General features: G+C 46.7%; 1 protein-coding gene across 2 annotated transcripts; it reads left to right on the forward strand.

Annotated features, from left to right (window-relative positions):
* On the forward strand, positions 1–27,027 carry LOC100566138 (anoctamin-7). Of its 2 annotated transcripts, none has more exons than XM_062965639.1 (23): positions 1–179; positions 281–401; positions 5,089–5,258; positions 5,351–5,458; positions 7,115–7,251; positions 8,266–8,323; positions 8,435–8,545; positions 10,075–10,240; positions 11,453–11,543; positions 11,636–11,732; positions 13,112–13,255; positions 15,607–15,744; positions 15,833–15,931; positions 16,589–16,691; positions 19,259–19,370; positions 20,681–20,735; positions 20,868–20,965; positions 22,093–22,229; positions 23,396–23,601; positions 24,560–24,702; positions 24,782–24,872; positions 25,543–25,708; positions 26,557–27,027. In XM_062965639.1, exons 1-23 carry the CDS (start codon positions 39–41, stop codon positions 26,586–26,588), a joined length of 2,724 nt encoding a protein of 907 aa, XP_062821709.1. In that variant the 5' UTR covers positions 1–38; the 3' UTR covers positions 26,589–27,027. The 2 variants fall into 2 exon arrangements, with proteins under 2 accessions (XP_062821709.1, XP_062821710.1); XM_062965640.1 differs by having other exon boundaries at positions 25,543–25,677.

Raw genomic sequence — 27,027 nt, forward strand, 5'->3', positions numbered from 1 at the left:
CCCTCCCTTCCTTCTTCCCAGGCTTGTGTCCATGAGCCATGATGCGCAAGAAGGGACCCCCAGACTCCGGATGGCTCCTCCTCGGCACCGGAGCCCCCCAAGAGACCCCCCAAGAAGAGGAGGAGGAAGAAGAAGACCCCCTGGGCTTCCTGGGCAATGGGGTCCCAGGGGGGGCCTTTGTAAGTCTAATGCAGGGAAGGAGGGAGCGGGGACGGGGCTGAGCATCCCTTCTCAACAGAGATGCCTGTGGTGATGCTGATGCTGATGCTGTGCTGCTTAGGCCGTGGGCGAGGAAGAGGAGGACCAGGACCAGGAGGAGGAAGGCCAGGAGGAGCCGGCTCCTTTCCCGAGGGGACCAGGACCAGGAGGGAACTGCTTCAGCGATGGGAAGACCCCCATTGGTAAGGCACCCCCTCCCTTTTTTCTTCAGTTTTGTCAAGGAACTGCCCATGCAATGCTTTGTTGTGCCAGCTGTCAGCTCTAGTTTGTAGTGCGGTTTTCTTGTACTGGTTTTTTGTCTGCTGTGCTTTGAGGAGTTTCTGATTTTTGACTTCAATCAAAGCAGGTTCTTCACTTTGCTTTACATATTCTGCCAGGATTCTTTATTATTATTTCCATGCAATGTTTTGTTGTGCCAGCTGTCAGCTCTAGTTTGTAGTGCGGTTTTCTTGTACTGGTTTTTTTGTCTGCTGTGCTTTGAGGAGTTTCTGATTTTTGACTTCAATCAAAGCAGGTTCTTCACTTTGCTTTACATATTCTGCCAGGATTCTTTATTATTATTTCCATGCAATGTTTTGTTCTGCCAGCTGTCAGCTCTAGTTTGTAGTGCGGTTTTCTTGTACTGATTCTTTGTCTGCTGTGCTTTGAGGAGTTTCTGATTTTTGACTTCAATCAAAGCAGGTTCTTCACTTTGCTTTACATATTCTGCCAGGATTCTTTATTATTATTTCCATGCAATGTTTTGTTGTGCCAGCTGTCAGCTCTAGTTTGTAGTGCGGTTTTCTTGTACTGGTTTTTTTGTCTGCTGTGCTTTGAGGAGTTTCTGATTTTTGACTTCAATCAAAGCAGGTTCTTCACTTTGCTTTACATATTCTGCCAGGATTCTTTATTATTATTTCCATGCAATGTTTTGTTCTGCCAGCTGTCAGCTCTAGTTTGTAGTGCGGTTTTCTTGTACTGATTCTTTGTCTGCTGTGCTTTGAGGAGTTTCTGATTTTTGACTTCATTATTATTATTAGGTACAGGTAATGACAGTTTCTTAACCAAAATATACCCTGCAGTATAATAAGTGTCACTCAGGCTTGTGTAACAAGGAACAGTATCTTTACTTCAGTTCAGAAGATCAAACAGGGCAACAATATATACAGCAGTCTCTCACTTTGCTTTACATATTCTGCCAGGATTCTTTATTATTATTTCCATGCAATGTTTTGTGGTGCCAGCTGCCAGCTCTAGTTTGTAGTGCGGTTTTCTTGTACTGGTTTTTTGTCTGCTGTGCTTTGAGGGGTTTCTGATTTTTGACTTCAATCAAAGCAGGTTCTTCACTTTGCTTTACATATTCTGCCAGGATTCTTTATTATTATTTCCATGCAATGTTTTGTTGTGCCAGCTGTCAGCTCTAGTTTGTAGTGCGGTTTTCTTGTACTGGTTTTTTTGTCTGCTGTGCTTTGAGGAGTTTCTGATTTTTTACTTATTATTATTATTATTGTATTCATTATTATAATACATTATTATATTCAATATTATAATATATTATTAACTTCATTATTATTATTATGTTTACCAAAACAGAGCTAGGTCTTCTCCTTGTCAGCTTTTCCTTCAATTTTGTCAAGGAACTTTCCATGCAGTGTTTTGTTGTGCCAGCTGTCAGCTCTAGCTTGTAGTGCGGTTTTCTTGTACTGATTCTTTGTCTGCTGTGCTTTGAGTAGTTCCTGATTTTTGACTTATTATTATTATTATTATTATTATTATTATTATTATTATTATTGTATTCATTATTATAATACATTATTATATTCAATATTATAATATATTATTATCTTCAATATTATTATTATTATGTTTACCAAAACAGAGCCAGATCTTCTCCTTGTCAGCTTTTCCTTCAATTTTGTCAAGGAACTTTCCATGCAATGTATTGTTTTATATTATACTAGCTGTGCCCGGCCACGCGTTGCTGTGGCAACGTGGTGGTGGTATTGGTTAAAAATTGTTGTGTAATTTTTATTTGACGTTATTTGTATTTTTTAATTAATTTTATTGTAAGTTATCTTTTTATTTATTATATTTTATTATTTTCTTGTATTAGTTTTAGGTATTTTCTGTTATTATAGTATTTTATTGTATTCATTTTTTCGTGTTTTTAATAATTTTTAGTGTTTTTTTATTATTTTTTATTGGGTTGCTAGGAGACCAAGTTGGAGGAGCTTAGCCTTCTAACTGGCAGCAATTGGATAAAAGCAATTCTTCCTCTCCCTCTAATTAGGCCTTTATTTTTCTTTTCTTTTTCTTGTATCAACCTAGAGGCGTGGATGATGGGTTGTGTTGTCAAATTTCGAGGTTGGGGGGCCTGTAGTTTTGCTGTTTTGTGGGTCGCCGTGATGCCATCACTCTTTTATATATATAGATTATATTACATTATTATTATTATTATTATTATTATTATTATTATTATTATTATTATTATTATTATTTGCATCACAACACAGCATGCATGAACTAATCCTAGTGTCTGGCTTTGTCTCTGAATATCGGGCTCTTCCTAAGAGTCCTGGGATATTAGAGGTATTATTATTATTATTATTATTATTATTATTATTATTATTATTATTATTATTATTATTACATGTACATAACCACACAGCACACATGCACATTAGGTCCAAGTGTTGGGCTCTTCCGAAGAGGCCTAGGATATTAGAGGTATATTATTATTATTATTTACTAATTATTTTATTTTGTTTCTAATTTACTTACTTATTGGTGAGTCATTATAAGTTTACTAGCTTTGCCTGGCCACGCGTTGCTGTGGCTTATGGGAATCCTTGGTTGGCCAGGTAGAATAGCAGTGAATAGCCTTGCAGTCTCAAAGCCTGGCTGTTTTCTGGAGTAGCTGAAGATTTTTGTTGCATGAACGTAGAGGCATGGATGAGGGGTTGTGCGGCCAAGTTTGTTTATTTGTCGCTCATGAGGTCCATAAGCGTGATGGTTTCAGTAATATATAGAAATCATTAAACCTAAATTTTAGTTCAATGCATCAGTACGAAAACAGATACAAAAGGTGTTGCTAAACAATCAAACCAAGGACTGTTACATTCACAGTAAAAACAATATTTATCCTTCAAGAGAAAAATATTGTTTTTACTGTGAATGTAACAGTCCTTGGTTTGATTGTTTAGCAACACCTGTTGTATCTGTTTTCATGTTGATGTATTGAACCCAATTTAGGTTTAATGATTTCTGTATTACTGTAATAGTGGATACTTGCCTTTGTAGTTCCAGGGAACCCATTTTCGTTTTTGGGTCAGTAATACAGTAGAGTCTCACTTATCCAAGCTAAACGGGCCGGCAGAAGCTTGGATAAGCGAATAACTTGGATAATAAGGAGGGATTAAGGAAAAGCCTATTAGACAGCAAATTAGGTTATGATTTTACAAATTAAGCACCAAAACTTCATGTTATACAACAAAGTTGACAGATAAAGTAGTTCAATACACAGTAATGTTATGTTGTAATTACTGTATTTACGAATTTAGCACCAAAATATCACGATATATTGAAAACATTGACTACAAAAATGGCTTGGATTATCCAGAGGCTTGGATAAGCGAGGCTTGGATAAGTGAGACTCTACTGTATATACACAGTACAAATGCTTGGTGGTTACAATAATGGCTTTTGATTATTCTCTTCTGAAGATGTTACTTATAAGCTAGTTTCTGTCTGACTTTGTTCCAAATAATTCCTCAGCCTTTTCCTTCCTAAAAGGCTTATACTATAGTTCTCCTAAAACTGACTTCCAAAACCTGCACTTCTTAACTGGACTGTGAAACCTGAGTAACTGCACTTTAAAACTTCCCTGAACTCACTCCCTGAGCCAGCTGAACTAACTGCTCCCAGCTAACTGAAAAAGAATGTTCAGCTAGCTTTTCTAACTGCCACTTTGGCTCCGCCCATCTCTGGTGGCTCAGCACTGCCACTTTGGCCCTGGCCATCTCTGGTTGCTCAGCACTGCCACTTTGGTTTCGCCCATCTCTGGTTGCTCAGCACTGCCACTTTGGTTCCGCCCATCTCTGGTGGCTCAGCAGTGCCAGTTTGGCTTCGCCCATCTCTGGTGGCTCAGCACTGCCACTTTGGTTCTGCCCATATCTGGTGGCTCAGCACTGCCACTTTGGCTGCACCCATCTCTGGTGGCTCAGCACTGCCACTTTAGCGGCTCAGCACTGCCACTTTGGCTGCTCCCATCTCTGGTGGCTCAGCACTGCCACTTTGGTTCCGCCCATCTCTGGTGGCTCAGCACTGGCACTTTGGCTCCGCCCATCTCTGGTGGCTCAGCACTGCCACTTTGGTTCTGCCTAACTCTGGTGGCTCAGCACTGCCACTTTGGTTCCGCCCATCTCTGGTGGCTCAGCACTGCCACTTTAGTTCCGCCCATCTCTGGTGGCTCAGCACTGCCACTTTGGTTCTGCCTAACTCTGGTGGCTCAGCACTGCCACTGTGGTTCCGCCCATCTCTGGTGGCTCAGCACTGCCACTTTGGTTCTGCCTAACTCTGGTGGCTCAGCACTGCCACTGTGGTTCCGCCCATCTCTGGTGGCTCAGCACTGCCACTTTGATTCCGCCCATCTCTGGTGGCTCAGCACTGCCACTTTGGTTCTGCCTAACTCTGGTGGCTCAGCACTGCCACTGTGGTTCCGCCCATCTCTGGTGGCTCAGCACTGCCACTTTAGTTCCGCCCATCTCTGGTGGCTCAGCACTGCCATTTTGGCTCCGCCCACCTGATCATTTGCTTGCAGCCAATTAGGCAGCTAATCTTGGTCTTGATCAAGAGGAGCTACTGCGCTGCCTGTCTCTGCTCTTTGCTCAGACTTCGTGCTGGTTTGGGAGGAGAAGCCCCCCAAGAAGCACCAGCGGCGGAGCCGGAGGAAAGGCCGAGGCGCGGACGCGGAAGGAGCGGAAAGGGCTCCCGGGAGGCAGGAGCGGTGGCGCCGGAAGTTCCTCAAGAACCTGCACAGCACCGGGCTCCTGGCGGAGAAGGTCGGTGGGCGAGTGGGGCAAATGGGGCGGAAGGGTCGGGGAGCCTCTCGTTGCCCCCCAGGCCTTTGCGAGCGACACCACATCCCTTCCAGGAGGAGACCCTGAGCCAGAGGAAGAGCTTCCACTTCCTGAAGCTGAGTGCGCCCTGGGAGGTGCTGGTCTACTACGCGGAGGAGCTCTGCTTACGGGCCCCGCTCCAGGTGAGAGAGACCCCCATTATCATCATTATTATTATTATTATTATTATTATTATTGTATGACACAGCAAACAAGATCGATATGCTGGATTTCGTATCACAAAATCACAAGTCGGACACTTCCCAAGTGTCTAGGACTGTGTGATGTATTTTCGGATTGAGATCCCAGTCGGGTGGCCTTTTGCAGTTGGCAGATCGTGATTTTGTCAATGCCTATTGTTTCCAAATGCCGGCTGAGATCTTTCGGTGTGCCCATCACCACCGGGACCACCTGCACTGGTTTCTGCCAGAGTCTTTGCAGTTCAATCTTGAGGTCCTGAGAGCGGCTGAGTTTTTCCTGTTGTTTTTCGTCAATGCGACTGTCACCTGGGATGGCGACATCCATGATCCAAACCCTTTTCTTTTCCACAACTGTGATGTCTGGTGTGTTGTGTTCCAGAACTTTGTCAGTCTGGATTCGGAAGTCCCACAGTATCTTTGTGTGCTCATTTTCCAAGACTTTTGCATGTTTGTGATCCCACCAGTTCTTTGCTGCTGGGAGGTGGTCCTTGAGGCATAAGTTCCAATGAATCCTTTGGGCCACATAGTTGTGCCTCTGTTTGTAGTCTGTCTGTGCAGTTTTCTTATGATCCATGGTTTCATCGGTTTCCTTGCACAGTCTGCATTTTGGGTCATCAGCTGATTTTTCGATCTTGGCCTGAATGGCCTTTGTCCTGATGTCTTGCTCCTGGGCTGCAAGGATCAGGCCTTCTGTCTCCTTTTTCAGGGTCCCATTCGTGAGCCAGAGCCAGGTCTTCTCCTGATTTATTTATTTATTTGCTACATTTATATCCCGCCCTTCTAACCCCAAAGGGGACTCAGAGCGGCTTACAAATTAAATTTACATACAATATTATATTAGCATAGTACAGTACTGGTAATAAATTACTATATTGTACTGTATCAATATATTGTAAAATATATTGTATATGTAAAATATAATATATAATTAATATTATTATATTGTATTATTATCAGCTTTTCCTTCCATTTTGTCAAGGAACTTTCCATGCAATGTCTTGTTGTGCCAGCTGTCAGCTCTAGTTTGTGGTGCGGTTTTCTTCAACTGATTTTTTGTCTGCTGTGCTTTGAGGAGTTTCTGATTTTTGACTTCATTATTATTATTAGGTACAGGTTATGACAGTTTCTTAACCGAAATATACCCTGCAGTATAATAATTAATATGATTATATTGTATTATTATCAGCTTCTCCTTCAATTTTGTCAAGGAACTTTCCATGCAATGTTTTGTTGTGCCAGCTGTCAGCTCTAGTTTGTAGTGCGGTTTTCTTGTACTGGTTTTTTGTCTGCTGTGCTTTGAGGAGTTTCTGATTTTTGACTTCATTATTGTTATTAGGAAAAAGGTTATGACAGTTTCTTAACCAAAATATACCCTGCAATATAATAAAGTGTCACTCAGGCTTGTGTAACAAGGAACAGTATCTTTACCTCAGTTCAGAAGATCAAACAGGGCAACAATATATACAGCAGTCTCTCTGAATTTACACAGAAAACAGAGGGAATTTTTGTGTGTGTGTCCGGAGATGTGAAAACCTTGGACAATACATTGGTATTAATGGTGATGGTGGTGATGATTATCCTCCTCCTCCTCCTCCGCAGGCCCACCCGAACCCAGACAGGAACTCCTCGGACGCCTTCCTCCGCCGGCTGCGGCTGCCCAACCCCATGGCCCAGTGGGTGCCCAACAAGCCCCTCGACTACTACACCTGCGCCTTCCGGAAGTCCAAGCTGGGCAAGTGAGTGGGGTCATGAATACCTCTGCAACCATTCAATGCCTGTACAAACATAATAAACAATGCGTTGTTGTGTGTTTTCCGGGCTGTCTCGCCATTTTCCAGAAGTATTCTCTCCTGACGTTTCACCCACATCTATGGCAGGCATCCTCTGAGGTTGTGAGGTAAAGGAAAGTTTATATATCTGTGGAAGTTCCTGGGTGGGGCGAAGAACTCTTGTCTGTTGGAGGCCAGTGTGAATATTGTAATTAGCATTAAATGGCCTTCCCAGCCTCACATCCTGGCCTGGGGGAATCCTTTGTTCAGAATCGTTAGCTGCCCCCTGATTGAGTCCTGTCTGGAATTCTTCTGTTTTCAGAGTGCTGCTCCTCATTTAGTGTTCTGACTTTGGAGTTTTTGAATACCCCGGTATTCTCCTTATCAGCTTTTCCTTCAATTTTGTCAAGGAACTTTCCATGCAATGTTTTGTTGTGCCAGCTGTCAGCTCTAGTTTGTAGTGCGGTTTTCTTGTACTGGTTTTTTGTCTGCTGTGCTTTGAGGAGTTTCTGATTTTTGACTTCAATCAAAGCAGGTTCTTCAATTTGCTTTCCATATTCTGCCAGGGCATGTTCTTATTATTATGTTCTTCTTCTTCTTCTTATTATTATTATCCAACAGTTTTGCTTATCCGACATTCTGCCCGCCCATTGATGTCGGATACCCGAGACTCTACTGTACGTCTATCTATGTTCAATTGTCTCTCTTGTCTGTCTGTAAACAGCATTGAATATTTGCTGCATATGTATGTTCTGTGATCTGCCCTGAGTCCCCTTCAGGGTGAGAAGGGCGGGATATAAATACTATAAACAAACAAATAAATAAATAAATATTTTAGGTTGTGCTGAAATTCTTTTAGTTGTGAGATGATTTGAGTCTCCGTATGGAGAGAAAAGGCAGGATATTAATATTAATGTTAATAATAATAGTCTCTCCTGTCGTCTGGAATCAACCCTTGACCTCTGCCCACCCCCCTTCCAGGTTCCTGGGGAGTGACTGCCGCGACTCCTACTTCACCAACACTCAGAGACACCGCATTGTGAGTGGGGGGGGGGGCATCCATGACATGCTTGAGGGCGGGGGGGGGGGGCTAAACCTGGCCTCACCCCCTCCCATTCTTCTCTCTCCCCCCCCCCCCCCCCATTTTCAGGTGTATGAAATCTTGGCCCGGACCGTCTACGGGAAGCGGAAGCATGCTGAGATTGGCATCGACCGCCTGCTGAACGAAGGGGTCTATTCGGCGGCCTTCCCTTTGCATGAGGTGAGCGGGTGCTACGTGGCTCTCGTGGTCCCAGGGCAAGGGTGTTGGATTATGGTTGTATGTGTATGAAATGTAAGTCAAGTGTTTTCTGCTGTTAGACTGACAGCCTGCTATGACCTATCAGGCATGATTTCCAGCCTTTGGAGGTCGGAACTTCCTGCAGACTGAGGAATGTGTTTTCTTATCTGTGTGTGTTGAGCTGTGCTTGCCGAGTGAAGAGGCTATAGAAGAATGCCAGCTCAGAGCGATGGCTTTTGCTATGCTTTGTAAATATGTAATATAGATATTGAAATAAATGGGGTTGTTGTATGTCTTTTGGGCTGTGTGGCCATGTTCCAGAAGTATTCTCTCCTGACGTTTCGCCCACATCTATGGCACGCATCCTCAGAGGTTGTGAGGTATGGATAAACTAGGAAAGGAAAGAATATATATCTGTGGAGAGTCCAGGGTGTGGGAAGAGTCCTTTGTCACTGGGAAGCCAGCATTAATGTTTCAGTTAATCACCCTAATTAGCATTGGTTTATATATCTGTGGAAGTTCCTGGGTGGGGCGAAGAACTCTTGTCTGTTGGAGGCCAGTGTGAATGTTGTAATTAGCATTAAATGGCCTTCCCAGCCTCACATCCTGGCCTGGGGGAATCCTTTGTTCAGAATCGTTAGCTGCCCCCTGATTGATTCCTGTCTGGAATTCTTCTGTTTTCAGAGTGCTGCTCCTCATTTACTGTTCTGACTTTGGAGTTTTTGAATACCGGGAGCCACATTTTGTTCGAACTAGAGTTCTTCCCCCCACCCAGGAACTTCCACAGATAGATAAACCAGAGCCAGGTCTTCTCCTTATCAGCTTTTCCTTCAATTTTGTCAAGGAACTTTCCATGCAATGTTTTGTTGTGCCAGCTGTCAGCTCTAGTTTGTAGTGCGGTTTTCTTGTACTGGTTTTTTGTCTGCTGTGCTTTGAGGAGTTTCTGATTTTTGACTTCAATCAAAGCAGGTCAAAGGGGACTCAGGGCGGATCACAATGCGCATAGACATGGCAAACATTCAATGCCATTAGACATGCAACATATAGACAGACACAGAGGCAATTTAACATTTACCAGCTTCCGGCTTCATGAGGTTATGCTCAATTCCAGCCACAGGGAGAGCTGCCGCTTCACTGTCCACTTGTGACACCGAGTCCTTGTTGGTATTACTTCCTCATTCCTTTCTGGCAATTTTGTAAATGGGTTAAATTAGCCTCCCCACATAAAGCGCTACCTAAATTTTCTATTTGACAGATGCAACTGTCTTTCGGGCTGCTTAGGTCAAGAGAAAGCTAGGCTATTAATGGTCAGGGACTTAACCTGACCCGGGCTTCGATCTCAGTAGTGATTTATTGCAGCTGGCTACTAACCCTCTGCACCACAGCCCGGCCCTTGGCCTCCTTCCTCTCTTCCTCCTCGCCTTTCTTCCTCTTTCCCTCTTCTTCCTCTCTTCCAATGTTACGATTCCATTCACAGTGGTCTCCTTGCCCTCCCTCTCCTTCCTCCTTAGGGACCCTTTGAGCTCCCGGAGTACGAGGTCCCCGGGGAGGAGCTGAACCCGCGGCAGGTGCTGTATGGCTTCTGGGCCCAGTGGGGCTGCTGGTTCCGGTACCAGCCCCTGGACCACATCCGGGAGTACTTTGGGGAGAAGGTGGCCATCTACTTCGCCTGGCTGGGTGAGTGGCCCCTCCCGGCAGGAAGCGCCTCCGTACTTAACCACCATAGTCCAGTCCAAGTTAAAACACAATTTATTGAAGATTATAGAAAAAAGCAGTTCAGCAAAAATTGTAAAAATGTCAAAGTCTAAGTGTATTAAATATTAACGAGTATAGCGGAATCCAGCAGCATCCAATTAACACCATGTGCAAAAGACTCACACCAGGCAGAGGAATTGAAAGAACAAAAGACTTTACTCTTGCTTGTTGAGTTGAAATATAAAACAGTTCTGCAATCGTACAATGTCCATGTAGTTGCATAAGATCAATAACATCAGCATTCAAATTACAGCATAGCATATTCAAACTACTACTTGACAGTAGCTAGAGAGCTTCTCCATTTTCTGTGCTCTCCCCACAAGCTCAGATTACCAACTGACAAACCCAGCCATCTGCCAGCAAACCGATACATTGTTTGAGGCGTGGCTTGCCTCTGCAGAAGCTCAGCTCCCTTTTTGCAGAGATCCTTTGCAAGCAACTTTGCAAGGATTTCTTTACACACACACACATAGCAATTTGGCGCAATATTAAAGTCCATAAGATTCAAGGTACAAGAGTTGTATCAAAATCCAAGACGGGAAGACATCCCACATAGGATACAAAGAGACAGCATAAAAATCCAATACAAAATTCCAGGAACAATCACTCAAACTTGAAAGCATGAAACATGATACTAGAAATCCCTTAGCAGGCCAGCTAAGACTTGGCCATGGATGTTTCTCAAACTCCAATGTTGATCAGACTGCTGAAAAATCCCTCTGGTCTCTCTAATATAGACATGAAATCATGTCGTCTTCCCTGAGAACATGATAACAGTTTTTTGGTTCACAAATGGTAAACATTTCATTCACGAAAGCTATGTCTCCTATCTATCAGCTCATTAGTCTGTACACCTGGAGTTTCATCCTCTGAGCTCATCTCAGGCCCTGACCTTGCTTCTCAACAACATCTGGGCCCCTTTCTGGAACGTGGCCTTCACTGGAGACAGAGACGGCTCAGTTTCAGGACTTAAAATCTCATGCCCAGAAATTCCATGATCCCCTTCCTCAGTGACATCAGGTGCAGGCACAATCAAGGGCTGAACTACAACACTCAGACCTCGTCCACAAAGACTGGCAGGCATTGGCCTCTGCCCATGCTCAGAGGCAACCTCCTCATGTCTCCTCCTTGCAGGCTTCTACACGGCGTGGCTGCTCCCGGCTGCGGCCGTTGGGACCCTGGTCTTCCTTGCCGGACTCCTGACCATGGGGAGCAACACTCCGGCGTGAGTGAGCGAGGGACGTGGGGAAGAGGTCCTTCCGTCCGTCCGTCCGTCTGTCTGTCTTCCCCAACTTCCTCCCTCCTTCCTTCCTTCAGGCAAGAGATCTGCAACAGCGGGAAGCAGTTCCTCATGTGCCCGCTTTGCGACACCTGCGGCAACTGGCACATCTCCGACATCTGCCCCATGGCCAAGGTAATAGTCAACATCTTTATTCATGACTTAGGAGAAAGTTTCGAACCAAATTGGGGAGGGGTAGCTAATACTCCAGACAGGGCCGGGCTGAGGGAATTTTCAAGTGTAAGCAAACCGTATTTTGGCACCCCCTCCAAATGCAGTGAGAGTGGAAGAAGAGAGCCATGGAGATTTCCCAAAAGTGCCAGGCTGTCATGATCTCCAATCTTTGACATCTCTGGTCGGCTGACAAAGAACAGATGCCAGCCATAAAATGGGCCAGCCATAAAACCTCAATTACCCTCTGGTATGTGAGAGCACCTATATAAATGGGCTACAGAGAAGATTCTGGTATTCTGTACAATAATGATGTCATGATCTCCGATCTTTGACATCTCCGGACACAGAGCAAGCGCTGACAAGGAACAGATGCAAGCCATAAAACGGGCCAGCCATAAAACCTCAATTACCCTCTGGTATGTGAGAGCCCCTATAGAAATGGGCTACAGAGAAGATTCTGGTATTCTGTACAATTAAAAAAAATCTGTTGGAATCTGCCCAGTGTGTGTCTTGGTGCTTTTTCTGGTGGAAGACTGACCCACAGCACAATTGGGAGAAGAGAACCTGACAATTTGTACAGAACAGATGCCAGCCATAAAACGGGCCAGCCATAAAACCTCAATTACCCTCTGGTATGTGAGAGACCCCTATATAAATGGGCCAAAGAGAAGGTTCTGGTATTCTGTATAATAAAACCTGTTGGAATCTACCAGCGTGTGTCTTGGTGCTTTCTTCTGGTGGAAGACTGACCCACAGCACAACTGGGAGAAGAGAACCCGACAATGATTCTGTACAAATACCAGAACCTTCTCTTTGGCCCGTTTATATAGGGGGTTCTCACATACCAGAGGGTAATTGAGGTTTTATGGCTGGCCCGCTTTATGGCTGGCATCTCTTCTTTGTCAGCCGACCGGAGATGTCAAAGATTGGAGATCATGACATGGGCCTTGGCAGGAGAGAGGAGTTTCCTCCCCCAGCCAAGGCCCGGCCTAGGGAACCTAGAGCGCTTTGTTGTTTCCTAGAACTTTTGTTTGCCTGCCTCACTCTCTCTGAGCACTATACCGGGCGCCTCAATAGCGCCCCCAGGGCATTGGTGCCTTCCACATTTGCGTACTTCGCTTACCGGTTGAGCCGTCCCTGACTCCAGAGCAGGAATAGACAACCTTCAGCCCTCCAGGTGTTTTGGACTTCAACTCCCAGAATTCCTAACAGCCGGTAGGCTGTTAGGAATTCTGGGAGTTGAAGTCCAAAACACCTGGAGGGCCAAAGTTTGCCCGTGCCTGCTCTGGAGACTTTTAAACAGAGGCTGCAATTGCTGTTGTTGTTGTTCTGCTTGGCAGGTGGGCTACCTCTTTGACCACCCGGGGACCGTCTTCTTCAGCGTCTTCATGTCCTTCTGGGCCGTGACCTTCCTGGAGTATTGGAAGCGGAAGAACGCCACCCTGGCCCACCATTGGGACTGCATGGACTTCCAGGAGGAGGAGGTGAGGAGGAGAGGATGGATGGCCATCTGTTGGGGGTGCTTTGATTGTGCCTTTCCTGCATGGAAGAATAAAAGGGGTTGGACTGGAAGGCCCCTGGGGTTGCTCCTATTACTATTATTATTTCAGTTACAGTATAGTCTTGATTATCCAACTTAAAGTGGCGGGCAGAATGTGATAATGTTGGATAATAGGGAGGGATTGCTCACTCGCCGGCCTCCTCTTTCTGCCTCCTCCAGGCCCTGGTTCCTTTGTCCCCCACTCATCCCAGCAGCAGCCGCCTCTGCCGTCCTCCCTCGCTCGCCCGCTCACTCACCGGCCAAGTCCTGGTTCTGCCACTAAGACCCGGCCCGGTGAGTGAGTGAGCGATCAAGGGAGGGCGGCAAGGGCAGCAGCGGAAGCAGAAGCAGGAGCCTGGCTGCTTCTTCCGCTGCCTTTGTTTCCCACCCTCGCTCTCTCACTCACTCACCTGACCTCCCTCACTCTTTCACTCACTCACTGGGCCGGGTCCTGGCAGCAGCAGCAGAACCAGAACCTGGCTCAGTGAGTGAGTGAGAAAGAGAGGGCGCATGACAAAGGTGCAGCAGAAGCAGCAGCCTGGCCGCCTCTTCCAGGCTTCTGCTCCTGCCGCTCCTGCCACCTTTGTTGCTCACCCTTGGCGTCGTTCTCTCACTCACTCACCTGCCCTCCCTCACTCTTTCATTCACTTACCGGGCTGGTTCCTGGTAGTGGAGGCAGAACCAGGACCTGGCTCAGTGAGTGAGAAAGCAAGGGCGAGTGACAAAGGTGCAGCGACAGCAGAAGCAGCAGCCTGGCCGTCTCTTCCAGGCTCCTGCTTCTGCCGCCACTGCCGCCTTTGTTGCTCATCTTTGCCATCGCTCTCTCACTCACTCACTTGCCCACCCTGGCTCCCTCACTCACTCACTGGGCTGGGTCCCGGCACTGGAGGCAGAACCAGGACCTGGCTCAGTGAGTGAGTGAGAGAGTGAGGGTGAGCCACAAAGTATAACGACGGCAGAAGCAGGGGCCTGGCTGCCTCTTCCGCTGCCTTTGTCTCCCACCCTCGCTCTCTCACTCACTCACCTGACTTCTCTCACTCTTTCACTCACTTACTGGGTCAGGTCCCGGCAGTGGAGGCAGAACCAGGACCTGGCCCAGTGAGTGAGTGAGAGAGAGTGAGGGCAAGCCACAAAAGTGTCGCGACGGCAAAAGCAGGGGCCTGGCTGCCTCTTCCAGGCTCCTGCTTCTGCCGCTGCTGCCGCCTTTGTTGCTTGCCCTCGCTCACTCACTCACCTGCCCTCTCTTGCTCACTCACCAGGCTGGGTCCTGGCAACAGTGAATGAGTGAGGGAGGGCAGGTGAGCAAGCAAGTGTCGGATAAACAGAAGTCGGATAACCAAGACTCTACTGTATTTAGTTTTTTATGTGCAGCATTTATATTCTGCCCTTCTCACCTCGAAGGGGACTCAGGGCAGATCACAACATACTCAGCAAACCAATGCCAATTAGACATACAGGACAGACAAAGTTAGAGGTATATCGGCAGGGGCGGTTCAGTCGTAAGGCAAGTGGGGTTTATATATATGTGGAATTTCAGTCCTTGAGGCAAGTGTGAATGTTGTTAAGTGGCCACCTTGATTAGCATTGAATGGCTTTGCAACTTCAAAGCCTGTCTTCTTCCTGTCTGGGGGAATCCATTGTTGGGAGGTGTTAGCTGGCCCTGATTGTTTCCTGTCTGGAATTCCTCTGTTTTCTGAGTGGTGTTCTTTATTGACTGTCTTGATTTTACAGGGTTTTTTTAAATACCAGGGGCCTTTTAATTGTGGATTATCTGCCTTGATATTCTGGGTTATATGGCTGTGTGGAAGGATCCTCAGGGCTCTTCCACACAGCCATATAACACAGAATATCAAAGCAGAATAACCCACAATATCTGCTTTGAACTGGGTTATCTCAGTCCACACTGCCCTATATCCCATTTCAATGTTTGGCGCTAAATTCACAAATTCCTACATAACATTACCATCTATTGAAGTGCTTGTTGTAAAACATGATGTTTTGGTGCTTAATTTGTAAAATCTTAATGTAATTTGATGTTTAATAGGCTTTTCCTTAATCCCTCCTTATTATCCAACGCTTTTATTTTTCAGTGATTGGTTGGGGGGGGGGCAAAATTCTGTTCGCTTACACATGAAGATTACCTAGGGCCGGCCCTGTATATTGGCATTTTTTCCAACTTCGGCGCCTGGAGGTTGTGCCTGGAGGGGGCGCTGTTGCTCCATCCGCTATGACGACGAGCCCTTCGATCCCCTTTGGAGGTCCAACTCTATGGCTTCCCCCTTCTTCTCCCTCCAGGAGCGTCCGCGGCCAGAGTTTGCGGCCATGGCCCCCCAAATGGAGCAGAACCCCGTCACGGGGGTGAAGGAGCCCCACTTCCCCCAGAGGGACCGCCTCTCCCGCATCCTGACGGGGTCCGTGGCCATCGCCACCATGGTGAGACGGGGGTCCCGTCCTCGTGTGTGTGTGGGGGGGCTTCTCCTCCCGCCGCGTCCTCAGACCCCTTCCACCCCCTTCTCCGCAGCTGTGCGTGGTGATGATCTTCCTGGTCTCGGTGATCATGTACCGGGGCATCGTCAGCACCATGATGTACCACACGAGGAACACGGTCCTCATGACGCAGGTGAGGAACACCCGACGGGACCATCTTTTACACAACCATCCTTATTACAACCAATCTCCTTCTCTATGCCTTTAACACACATCTATATATATAAAAGGGTAATGACATTTCGGCCTAGGACAAAAGAACAAAACTACACATCCCAGAAACACTAAACTTGGCAGCACAACCCCTCATCCACGCCTCTACGTTCATACAACAAAAAGAAAAGAAAAATAGTCCTAATTAGAGGGAGAGGAAGAATTGTTTTTATCCCATTGCTGCCAGTTAAAAGGCTAAGCTCCGCCCACTTGGTTTCCTATCAATTCACTCAGCCCAGGGGACAGGCAGAGTTAGGCCTCACTTAGGCCTCTTCCATACTGCCTAGAAAATACAGATTATCTGATTTTAACTGGATTATATGGCAGTGTAGACTCAAGGCCCTTCCACACAGCTATAGAACCCATTTATAATCTTATATTATCTGTTTTGAACTGGCTTATCTTGACTCCACACTGCCAGATAATCCACTTCAGTGTGCAAACTTCCACGCCTCAAATATTGGAGCCCAATTTAATTTATTTGTTTAATAAGTTTTAGCAAATACCTAATGAATTGTCATGGAATCCTTCCCTAACAATTTGGGGAAATGTCCCCCTCTCTTTCCGTCTTCCGCAGGCCGGAAACATCGCCAACATCAGCAGCTCCATGGTGAACCTGGTGCTCATCCTCCTCATGGGCCAGGTCTACACTTCCTTGGCGGAGAAGCTGACCCGATGGGGTGAGCATGGAGAGGGGGCCTGTGAGCATGGAGGGAGACAAGATGCGATTTCCCAATAGACAGACAGACAGATAGATAGATAGATAGTAGACATGTCCAAAAAATCAGTTTGAATCGTATATCGGAATTATTTCGGATTCTCGCTTTTTGATACGCATTCCCAGACATTGTCTCACAGCGTAACAAGCAATGTAATTCGAACCATTGTTGGCCCATTCTCTAATTTTCTCTTAATGTTTCGTTATTCCCCCCCCCCCCCCAATTTTTTTTTACATATTTTTTTTTAAAAAAATTAAAAAATTGTTTCTGCAACCTACCTTGAATGGGAGCTTAGCTCAGCCTAACATGGTTCTTTCTCTTAGCAAGGGAATTTCTAGTTTTCTAGCATCTTTGCACTCCTTGTCAGGGCATTGCTTGGCATGGTGGTCATTGGTCCATTTCTAATGGAAGGCATTGGGTTGAGGCTTGTGGGATTACATAGCCAGAGACACCATTGATTTCCAGTGTCCTTCTTGCTTACAAATATAGCAAGGGAATTTCTAGTTTTCAAAGTATCTTTGCACAACTTGCAAGGGCATTGCAAATTTAATGAGGATAGCTCAAGAAATGAGGGCGGGAGAGCCTGTAAAAGCCCCCCCCCCCCCTTTGGGTTCCTTTTTTTTTGGCGATTGCACATGCGCGTCCGCCATTTTAGAAACATTTAGAATCATTACAAATTTTCGGAAATATCCGAAATTTTTGGGTGAAAAAAATCGGAAATACTTTCTATATCGAAGCGCCAGCGCCCCCTACTTTAGAAACGAGAATTGAAACATTTTTTTCATCGATCGGACATGCCTAATAAATAGATAGATAGATCTATCTAGATCCTATCTAGAAATGTAATTCTTTCAATAACATCCTTTAAAGCTTGGCTCTGCTCCTGTAACACTACGTGACACGATTTCTGTTTCTGGATTATACATTTCGTTTCCTAATTGGTTCTGCCATCAAAACATGGGAAAAGTTTATTCAACTGCAAACACTTGTGAGAGGGACATCCTTCACCAGTAATCAGGAAGAGAAAGATTTTCACCCCCATGTATGCAGACGATTTAGTGCTCATCTCCTTCTCTCTGTTGGGTCTTAAAAACCTTCTGAAGGCTTTCAATACTGACTGATAAAGATCTGTCAATAAATGTCTCCAATGCCTAGGCGATGTTTTTTGGCAGATGCTGCTCCAGGTATAAAAGGTCTGTAGACCAACATGCCTTGGAACAAACCCATCTATCAAATGTTAGGAAATGGTTAAATTGAGACTCAATCACCTCTTGGTCTCAATTTTCCTTTCTCTCTGACGATCTGGCAAAACTGCTCAGTCGCACGGAAATAATAATAATAATAATAATAATAATAATAATAATAATAATAATAATAATAACAACAACAACAACAACAACAACAACTTTATTTTTATACCCCACCTCCATCTCCCCAAGGGACTCGGGTTGGCTTACATGGGGTGAATAAAAATCCAGACTTCCCAGATGTCAACTGAAACCAGCGGCTTATACTTTATTGCAGTTCTGTACAATATTTACATAGTTTGCCGGAGCTCAGCATTTATGCATCCGACCTTCTTCAGAACACTGCATGGGAAACACTGTGTCACCTCCTACATTCTACTTCATGACAAATGTCCTGTTAGGTATTGGAAATCTTCCACTGTTTCCCTCTAGCCATAAATCTCTACTCTATGCATTTAACTCTTGCATTACTGGATTACATGCTGCATTACAGACACACACATACTGTCAGTTAGCTTTTAAACTACACAAAAACAATTACATTCACATACAAAATATGGGTAAAGTTTATTAAACTGCCAAAGCTTTGCCCATGCAGGAGAGACGTCCTGCTATAGCACGTTTGGCTCTAGTTTTTCAGTGAATATCTCGTCGAGTCTCAACCAATTCCACATAGTTTGTGCCATAAAAATATTATTTCTGGAGTAGGACAACTACTTTCAAAGTAAGTAAATTAAATTAAACAGGAAATATCACTTTCAAATCAGGAACATAATTTTTTTTTCACATTTTGTTACATCGTGTAATTGCTCATTGGATCTACTGCTTCTGATCTCACAATACCTCACAACCTCTGAGGATGCCTGCCATAGATGTGGGCGAAACGTCAGGAGAGAATACTTCTGGAACATGGCCACACAGCCCGAAAGACATACAACAACCCTGAAACACAGGACTGATCTGTTCTCCAACAGATCTCAAACTTGGCTCGAACTCAAGACAGACTGAACTGATGCAATAGATATGCACGTACTCTTGTGTCTGGATACTCCCTAGTTCCAGCCACACACCAAGGTCATTATAGCTCATTAGTGATTAACTCTTCACACACTATTACACACTCTGACTGCAATACAAGCATGGCACAAATTACATGTAAACACTCTCATTCCACAAATCTCACATTGACAGTTCTTCCCATAGCTTTTAAAGCTTGTGTCTGCTCCTGTAATTGCCGAAGCTCATTGGCTCTGCTGCTAACACTCAGTGAGATCTTTGCAGAGATGCACCGGACGCAGACGCAGCACGAGGACGCCTTCACCTTCAAGGTCTTCATCTTCCAGTTTGTCAACTTTTACTCGTCCCCGTTCTACGTGGCGTTCTTCAAAGGCAGGTGCGGACGCAGCCGGGGGTGACAACTGCCCAGGTCTGGCCCCCATCTGTCCGAACTCAGCCCCATCCACACAGGTTTATATTCCTCGTGAAGGAATAGATAGGTAGATGAGGATTTGTTTATCGTGTCAGAAGCAAATTTAGAATACAGTTATAATGTGATACCGAGTCCTTGATGGTATTACTTCCTCATTCCTTTCCGCATGTGCTGGAAGTTTTACCACATAAAGCAGTACCTACATTTTCTTCTTGACAGATGCAACAGTTTAGGTCAACAGCATGCTAGGCTATTAATGGTCGGGGACTTAACCCGACCCGGGCTTCAATCTCATGACCTCTCGATTTAAAACTTGGCATTACGCTAGATTTCCCTTGACCAGAAGCTGGCCTCTTGGAATGCTGTGTTGCGGTGGGCAGGGCTCAGGCTGCATTGTAGTCGGTGGTCGGTGGTTTGCGCTTCTCCGCACCCTTTTTCTTGGGGGCTCGTCCGGGATATGAACCCGGGACCTCTCGAAGCATGTCGTGGAGTCCACTTTGTGGCCCTGTTTCTTAAGGTTGGCTCTGCATCTCGTGGTGCCAATGCACAGCTTTCCAAGTCCCTCCGTCTTCTGTCTCTCATCCAGTCTCAGCCACTGCAGGTTTTAACCTGCCACTTTTGGACTCTTGCTTGCTGATGTGTTCCTCTGTGGATCTTAGGAAGCTGTTTCTTAATTTAAGACATTGGCATGCTGGCTGATATCTGAACAGAGGACAGGTTGGAGATGTCACTGCCTTGGTCCTTTCATTGCTGGCTGCTACTTCCTGACGGATGAAGAATCAGCTGGTTTTTCCTGTAATAGGCAGTAAGAGCACCTAAAGCTTCAGAGAGCTTCTGTTCAACCATTACAAAGCTCCCTTCTTGGGCGGTGATGGCACGATCGTCATCATAGATGAAACTGTATTTTGTCTACTCTTGATGGCAGTCAACTATATGCATATCTTAAGGTTAATTTCCTTTGTTAGTAGATTAGTAATATACGTGTAAATATTAATTATAATTATTTATCATTCATGTAGGATCTACACATAATGAATCTTGTTGTATAAATGTATATATTTGGCAAAAAGGTAGATTTGCGTGAAGCCCAAAGGAGTGGATCGACGACAAATCGGATAGGATCGCTATAGGATACTGTCGATCCACTCCTTTGGGCTTCATGCAAATCTACCTTCACGAAGATATAGACTTTTCTCTTTTAATTTGGAAATATTAACTTAAATGCTTTTTCCGCCTCGAGATCATTCAGAGGAACTTTCCCTTACCCTTGGCAGGTTCGTGGGCTATCCCGGCCAGTACGGGACGCTCCTGGGCATGAGGAACGAGGACGTAAGTGGGACGGAGGGAGGGAGGGAGAGCAATAGAGAACTCAGGGCTTCCTCTTCTGAAGGCTTTAACTATATTCCTCAAAGAGGCTTCCTTCTTTTATCCTCTCTCTCGTTGCTCTCTTTTGCTTTGCAGTGCGGTCCCGGTGGGTGTCTGATCGAACTGGCCCAGCAACTCTTCATTATTATGGTGGGGAAGCAGATTGTCAGCAACATCCAGGAGTTCCTCCTTCCGTGAGTGAAGAGGCGCTCTCCTCTGAGTGTGCCTCCCTGTTAACGTGGGATTTGTGTATTGATAGTGCACTTGGAGGTACTGTTCTGCAGTGGCTCCGGTCCTTCCTGGAGGGTCGGTCCCAGATAGTGTCATTGGGGGACGCCTGCTCGGCCCCACAACTAAGGCCCGGGGGCCACATGCGGAGTGGCTCTCCTTCGCACAACTCCGCCTCGTGCATTTTGTATCACAAAATCACAAGTCGAACACTTCCCAAGTGTCTAGGACTGTGTGATGTATTTTCGGGTGATGCGCGCAGATCCCAGTAGGGTGGCCTTTTGCAGTTATTATTATTATTATTATTGACACAACGTCCAGATAGTTATGCTGGATTTTGTTTCACAAAATCACAAGTCGAACACTTCCCAGTGTCTAGGACTGTGTGATGTATTTTCGGATGATGCGTGCAGATCCTAGTAGGGTGGCCTTTTGCAGTTGGCAGATCATAATTTTGTCAATGTCTATTGTATTATTATTATTATTATTATTATTATTATTATTATTATTATCTTTGAGGCTGGGATGTCATCTGTCAGGGGTGCTTTGCTTGTGCTTTTGGTGCCCAAAGGCAGAAGGGGATTGGACTCAATGGCCCAAAGGGTTTCTTCCAACCCTCTTTATTATTATTGTTGTTGTTGTTGTTGTTATTGCTCGGTGGCCAACTATAGTCCGGCCCTCCAATGGTCCGAAGGATTGTGAACTGGCCCCCCATTTAAAAAGTTTGGGGACCCCTGATCCAGAGTGTACCATAATGTGGAAAGGGTTAATTGCCAAGAAGCTGTGATGACCTTGATGTGTGGCTGGAACTAGGGAGTATCCAGACACAAGAGTGTGTGCATTATTGATTGTGTCTGTTCTGTCGAGATCTATCTGCCTAAGAGTTGAGTTCTGTCTGCCTTGAGTCGTCATCTGTCGTCTGTTTGTGTTGATTCAGTAAAACTTTGTAAATAGTTTTACCAACGTCTCTGAGTGTCTCTTCGTTCTGCGCTCCACTGATTCCATCCAACTACTGCTGCGCTGCAAATACTCTGACACTCTCGCCCTCCCTCATCATCATCGTCATCGTCGTCATTCTCCTCCTCCTTTGCAGGAAGCTGAAGGCCTGGCGCCAGAAGAGGCAGCTGGCCCGAGTGCGAGGCTCCCAGATCTGCCAAGAGCCCAAACAGTGGGAGGAAGACTTTGAGCTGATCGAATGCGAGGGGCTCTTTGAGGAATACCTGGAGATGGGTGAGTCCTGTATGTTGGGGCTGGAGCTCGGGATACACGGATAAAGAATCACCATCAGACAAAGTCTCGCATGCGCTATGAGAGAGGGAGAGTCAAAAACAACAAGAGAAGAGTTAGATGGAAAGGGAGAAAAGTTCAAAGGACAGAGCTTGATGACTATAGATCAGTGGTTTCCAAACTTATTTGGCCTGCCGCCCACTTTCCAGAAAAAAATATGACTCAGCGCCCGCTGGAAGCTCTGAGGCAGGGCTGAGCTTCTATCTCTGTCCTGGATACAGGGGGGCGGGGCTAGAGGAGGGGGTGGGGCCCCTGCTCAAGAGGGCGGGGCTGAGCCTCTCCCCTAGTCCAAGATGCAGAGCTGGGAGGGGGAGGTGGGCGGGGCCACCAATGGGCAACCAGGACTGGGATGGGCGGAATTACGAGCTCTGAGGCAGGGCTGAGCTTCTATCTCTGTCCTGGACACAGGGGGCGGGGCTAGAGGAGGGGGAGGGGCCTCTTCCCAAGTGCCTGACAGGGCTGAACCTGTATACCCCACCCTCTGTGTTCTAACAAGCGCCTCAGGGGAGGTATATAGAGGCTCAGCCCTGTCTCAGGCTCTTGGGAAGAGGCCCCACCCCCACCCCTAGCCCCACCCTTTAGTCCTAAAAGCCCTCTCAGGAGAGGTATAGAGGCTCAGTCCTGTCTCTGGCACTTGGGAAGACGCCCCGCCCCCACCTCTAGCCCTGCCCTTTAGTCCTAAAAGGTATCTCAGGAGAAATATAGAGGCTCAGCCCTGTCTCAGGCTCTTGTGAGGAGGCCCCGCCCCCACCTCTAGCCCCACGCTTTAGTCCTAAAAGGCCTCTCAGGAGAGGTATAGAGGCTCAGCCCTATCTCAGGCTCTTGGAAGGAGGCCCCACCTCATTCCCTAGCTCCGCTCTCTGTGTCCCAACAAGTGCCTCAGGAGAGGTATAGAGGCTCAGCCCTGTCTTGGGCTCTTGGGAAGAAGCCACGCCCACTCCTCTAACTCCGCCCCCTGTGTCCTAATAGGTACCTCAGGTGCTCAGCCCTGTCTCCGGCACTCGGGTGGCCTCTGGGTCTTGGGGTTCTGCCGGGACTTCCAATGGAGGAGGAGTGGGCCGGGCAGAGACAGGAGCGCTCCCTCTGACTCCTCTCTCTCTTGCAAACAGTGCTCCAGTTCGGTTTCATCACCATCTTCGTGGCCGCCTTCCCGCTCGCCCCGCTCTTTGCGCTGCTCAACAACTGGGTGGAGATCCGCCTGGACGCCCAGAAGTTTGTCTGCGAGTACCGGCGCCCCGTGGCCGAACGGGCCCAGGACATCGGGGTCTGGTTCTTCCTCCTGGACGTCCTGGCCCAGCTCTCCGTCATTGTCAACGTGAGTCCTTCCCTGACCCTCCCGTTGAGTCGTTTCAAAAAAGGGGGGAAGCCTTTCCAAAGCAGGACGGACACAGCTTCGCAGCTCCGAAGCTTCCTGGGTGCTAGTGAAATGGCAGACAAAGCTTTGAGGTAGTGAGACAAAGAGAGTTCCGGTTGCTGTAGAAAAAGACGTTTATTCTCAGTGGCCAGAGAGAATAAGCATAGGAAGGACTCTCTCCTGTAATCAGGAAAGCGAAGGTACAGAACAAAGAAACACAGGCCTTTTTATACCATTTTTGCCTTCATCTACCTAAGTCATATAGGCATTATCCATCACCAATTAGTGTCAAAAAAGTCTTACATTGCACGTTACTAAAAGCTACTTTTGCATTTTCCTAAAATATAGGCTACTTTCAAGACCTCTGACCCTCCATTAGGCCTTATCTAAGGAATTCCTATCTAGGCTTTCAGGGATCCCATTGGTTGAGGAATTCTCCCCTATCTTAGCTTTTCAGGGAGTCATTAGCACTCCTACATGGCGCCAGGTCTTATCTTGACATCCCAAAAGCCTTAATTTGTTTTTTGTCCATTAGCATAGAGCTTTATCTATTCTTATTGACACTTGACATATGTCTCTGGCACTTAGGGTGAACTTTGGTCTCTGCTATGGGGAGACGGTTATTTGCTAGGCAGAGTGTATTTTGGAGCTATATGCACACATACTGCTTGTGATTATATATTTTCTATTCCCATTTCTAATATGATTGTATTTAATATATAGTTTCCAATACAAGTATTATATTTTTCCAATACACCTTCATCACTAGCAGTAGAGCCAACGAGCTTCGGCAATGACAGGAACAGAGTCGAGCTTTAGAAGTTGCAAAAGACTTCATTCAAAAGACTACACATCGAGGTCGGAACTTTAGAGCCTAACTATTTCTTTGGAGACACCTTGCCTCTCTCCTTGCTCACAGGCTTTCCTCATTGCCTTCACTTCCGACTTCCTCCCGCGCCTCCTCTACCAATACCAGCAGGACAGCCAGCTCCGCGGATACGTCAACTTCACCCTGGCCTACTCGCCTCCTAACTACGTGGTCGGCAACCACACTCTCTGCCGGTGAGTCAAGGGGGGGAGGGCGGGCTGGCTGCCCAACTGACCGGTGGCCGGACTGAGCCACGTCCTCCCTTGCCACCAGGTACAAGGCCTTCCGTGACGCCCACGGCAACTACACCCTCTTCTACTGGAAGCTGCTGGCCATCCGCCTGGGCTTCATCATCGCCTTCGAGGTGAGTGGAGAGGAGAAGAGGGAGAGAAGAGCAGCCTCCCTCCTCTTCCCTTCCTCCTTCTTCTCTTTCATCCCGTTCTTCTTCTTCCTCCTGTTTTTCCTCCCCCTACTCTTCCTCCTCTTTCTCTTCCTCTTCTTCCTCCTCTTCTTTCTCTTCTTCCCCCTACTCTTCCTTCTTCCTCCTCCTCTTCCTCCTTCTCCTCTTGTTCTTCTTCCTCCTCCTGTTCTCCCTCTCCCTCCTTCTCCTCTCTTCTTTCCCCTACTCTTCCTCCTCCTTCTCTTCTTTCTCTTCTTCCCCTACTCTTCCTCCTCCTCTTCTTCCTCCTCTTTCTCTTCCTCCTCTTCCTCCTTCTCCTCTTTATCTTTCCCCTCCGCTCTTCATTCTTCCTCCTCTTCTCCTCCCCTTCTCCTTTTCTTCTTTCTCTTCTTCCCCTTACACTTCCTTCTTTCTCCTCCTCTTCCTCTTTCTCTTCCTCCTTCCTCCTCCTCTTCTTCCTCCTCCACTTACTCTTCTTCCCTCTACTCTTCCTTTCCTTCCTCCTCTTCTCCTCCCCTCCTCCTTCTCTTCTTTCTCTTCTTCCTCCTCTTCTTCCTCCTCTTTTTCTTCTTCCTCCTGCTCTTCATTCATCCTCTTCTTCCTCCTCCTCTTCCTCCTCCACTTTCCCCTGCAGCACGTGGTCTTCTTTTGCCTGCGACTCATCGACTGGCTGGTGCCGGACGTCCCGGCCTCCCTCGAGCTGAAGGTCAAGCGGGAGCGCTTCCTGGCCAAGCAGGCCCTGGCCGACAACCAGGACGTCCTGCTGACGGTGAGTCGCGGCTCTTCTCCCTCATCTTCAGGTCAGTGGACGGAGAGGCTCCGGCCTCGCTCGCTGTGTCTCTGTGTTGCCGTGTCGGCGGACGGAGGGGACCCCGAGGCCCACTCCGCAAGAGCCCCCAACCCGGGGAAACACACTCACCTGTCTCCCTCCCTCCGCTGCTTCCGGTGGCTGCGTGACGATGGCGTGCCGTCCCGTGGTGACACAGTGCCGTCCTTGTTGTGTATGGGGGTCTCTCTTGTGCTTCTCGGTGGCAGCATGGCCTTTCTTGTTGAGTGTGAGTGTCTGTGGGGAGGGGTCGGGCCCGTTGTCCTGATGCCCACTGCTTCAGCCAGGGCTGGCCCTAGGTAATTTTCAAGTGTAAGCGAACAGAATTTTGGCACCCCTCCAAACCAATCACTGAAAAATAAAATATATTTAGTTAGCAGACAATGGCTGTTTCTTTGCAGTTGGAGTTGCCCAAAACTTATACATCCACTTCCACTGAGGTGTAAAGCAGACTGAATACAAAATGGAGTCCTGAGTCTACAATTACTTGTCTATAACCTCTCCTACACCAAAGAGGTCCAGTCAAACTGGCAAATCAACATACACATAGAATACAGGTTAGCAAATGTATACATGAACAAATGGAGTCCTGAGTCTGAACATGCTCAGTACAATCACATGTCTAACCTCTCCTACACCAAAGAGGTCCAGTCAAACTGGCAAATCAACATACACATAGAATACAAGTTAGCAAATATATACATTAACAACAAATAGTGAGAGGCTTGGGAGGTTGCGATTTCCAGCGCAAGGGTCCTGGGTATCTGCAGGGAGGGGTCGGGGTCTGCTCTTACCCATTTCTCTTTTTCTCTCCCGGTGCAGCAAGCAGCCTTTTATCCGGCAGCATGATCTAGAAGGAGTCCCGAAATCTCTCTCCCCTTTCCGAGGCCATGGGAAGGATCCAAAAGCAGAGACTGCTTCAATTGCGAACACAACGTGGATGTGCAAGCGGGGGCTCCTCCCTCACTTGTGTTGCTTCACCTCAATGTTTATTGTATTCATATCCCATTTATTTATTACATCCAAGCCCTATTTACCGTATATACTCGAGTATAAGCTGGGTTTTTCAGAACTGAAAAAGCCGCCCTCGGCTTATACTCGGGTGAGGGTCCTGGTTGGCTTATATTCGGGTTGTATATACGGTATTTATTCCTATTCATGCTCCACGTATATCATTGACTTGGTTTGTTTCATGGCTCCCACCTTCCCTGCATCTCGAATGGCGGCTCTTTTGCACAACGCTAATGCTGCTTCTGTGCTGTTGGTTAATAAAGACTGAACTGCGGCATCCGA

Source organism: Anolis carolinensis, unplaced genomic scaffold (assembly GCF_035594765.1).
Source record: "Anolis carolinensis isolate JA03-04 unplaced genomic scaffold, rAnoCar3.1.pri scaffold_15, whole genome shotgun sequence".
Classification (NCBI taxonomy): Eukaryota; Metazoa; Chordata; class Lepidosauria; order Squamata; family Dactyloidae; genus Anolis; species Anolis carolinensis.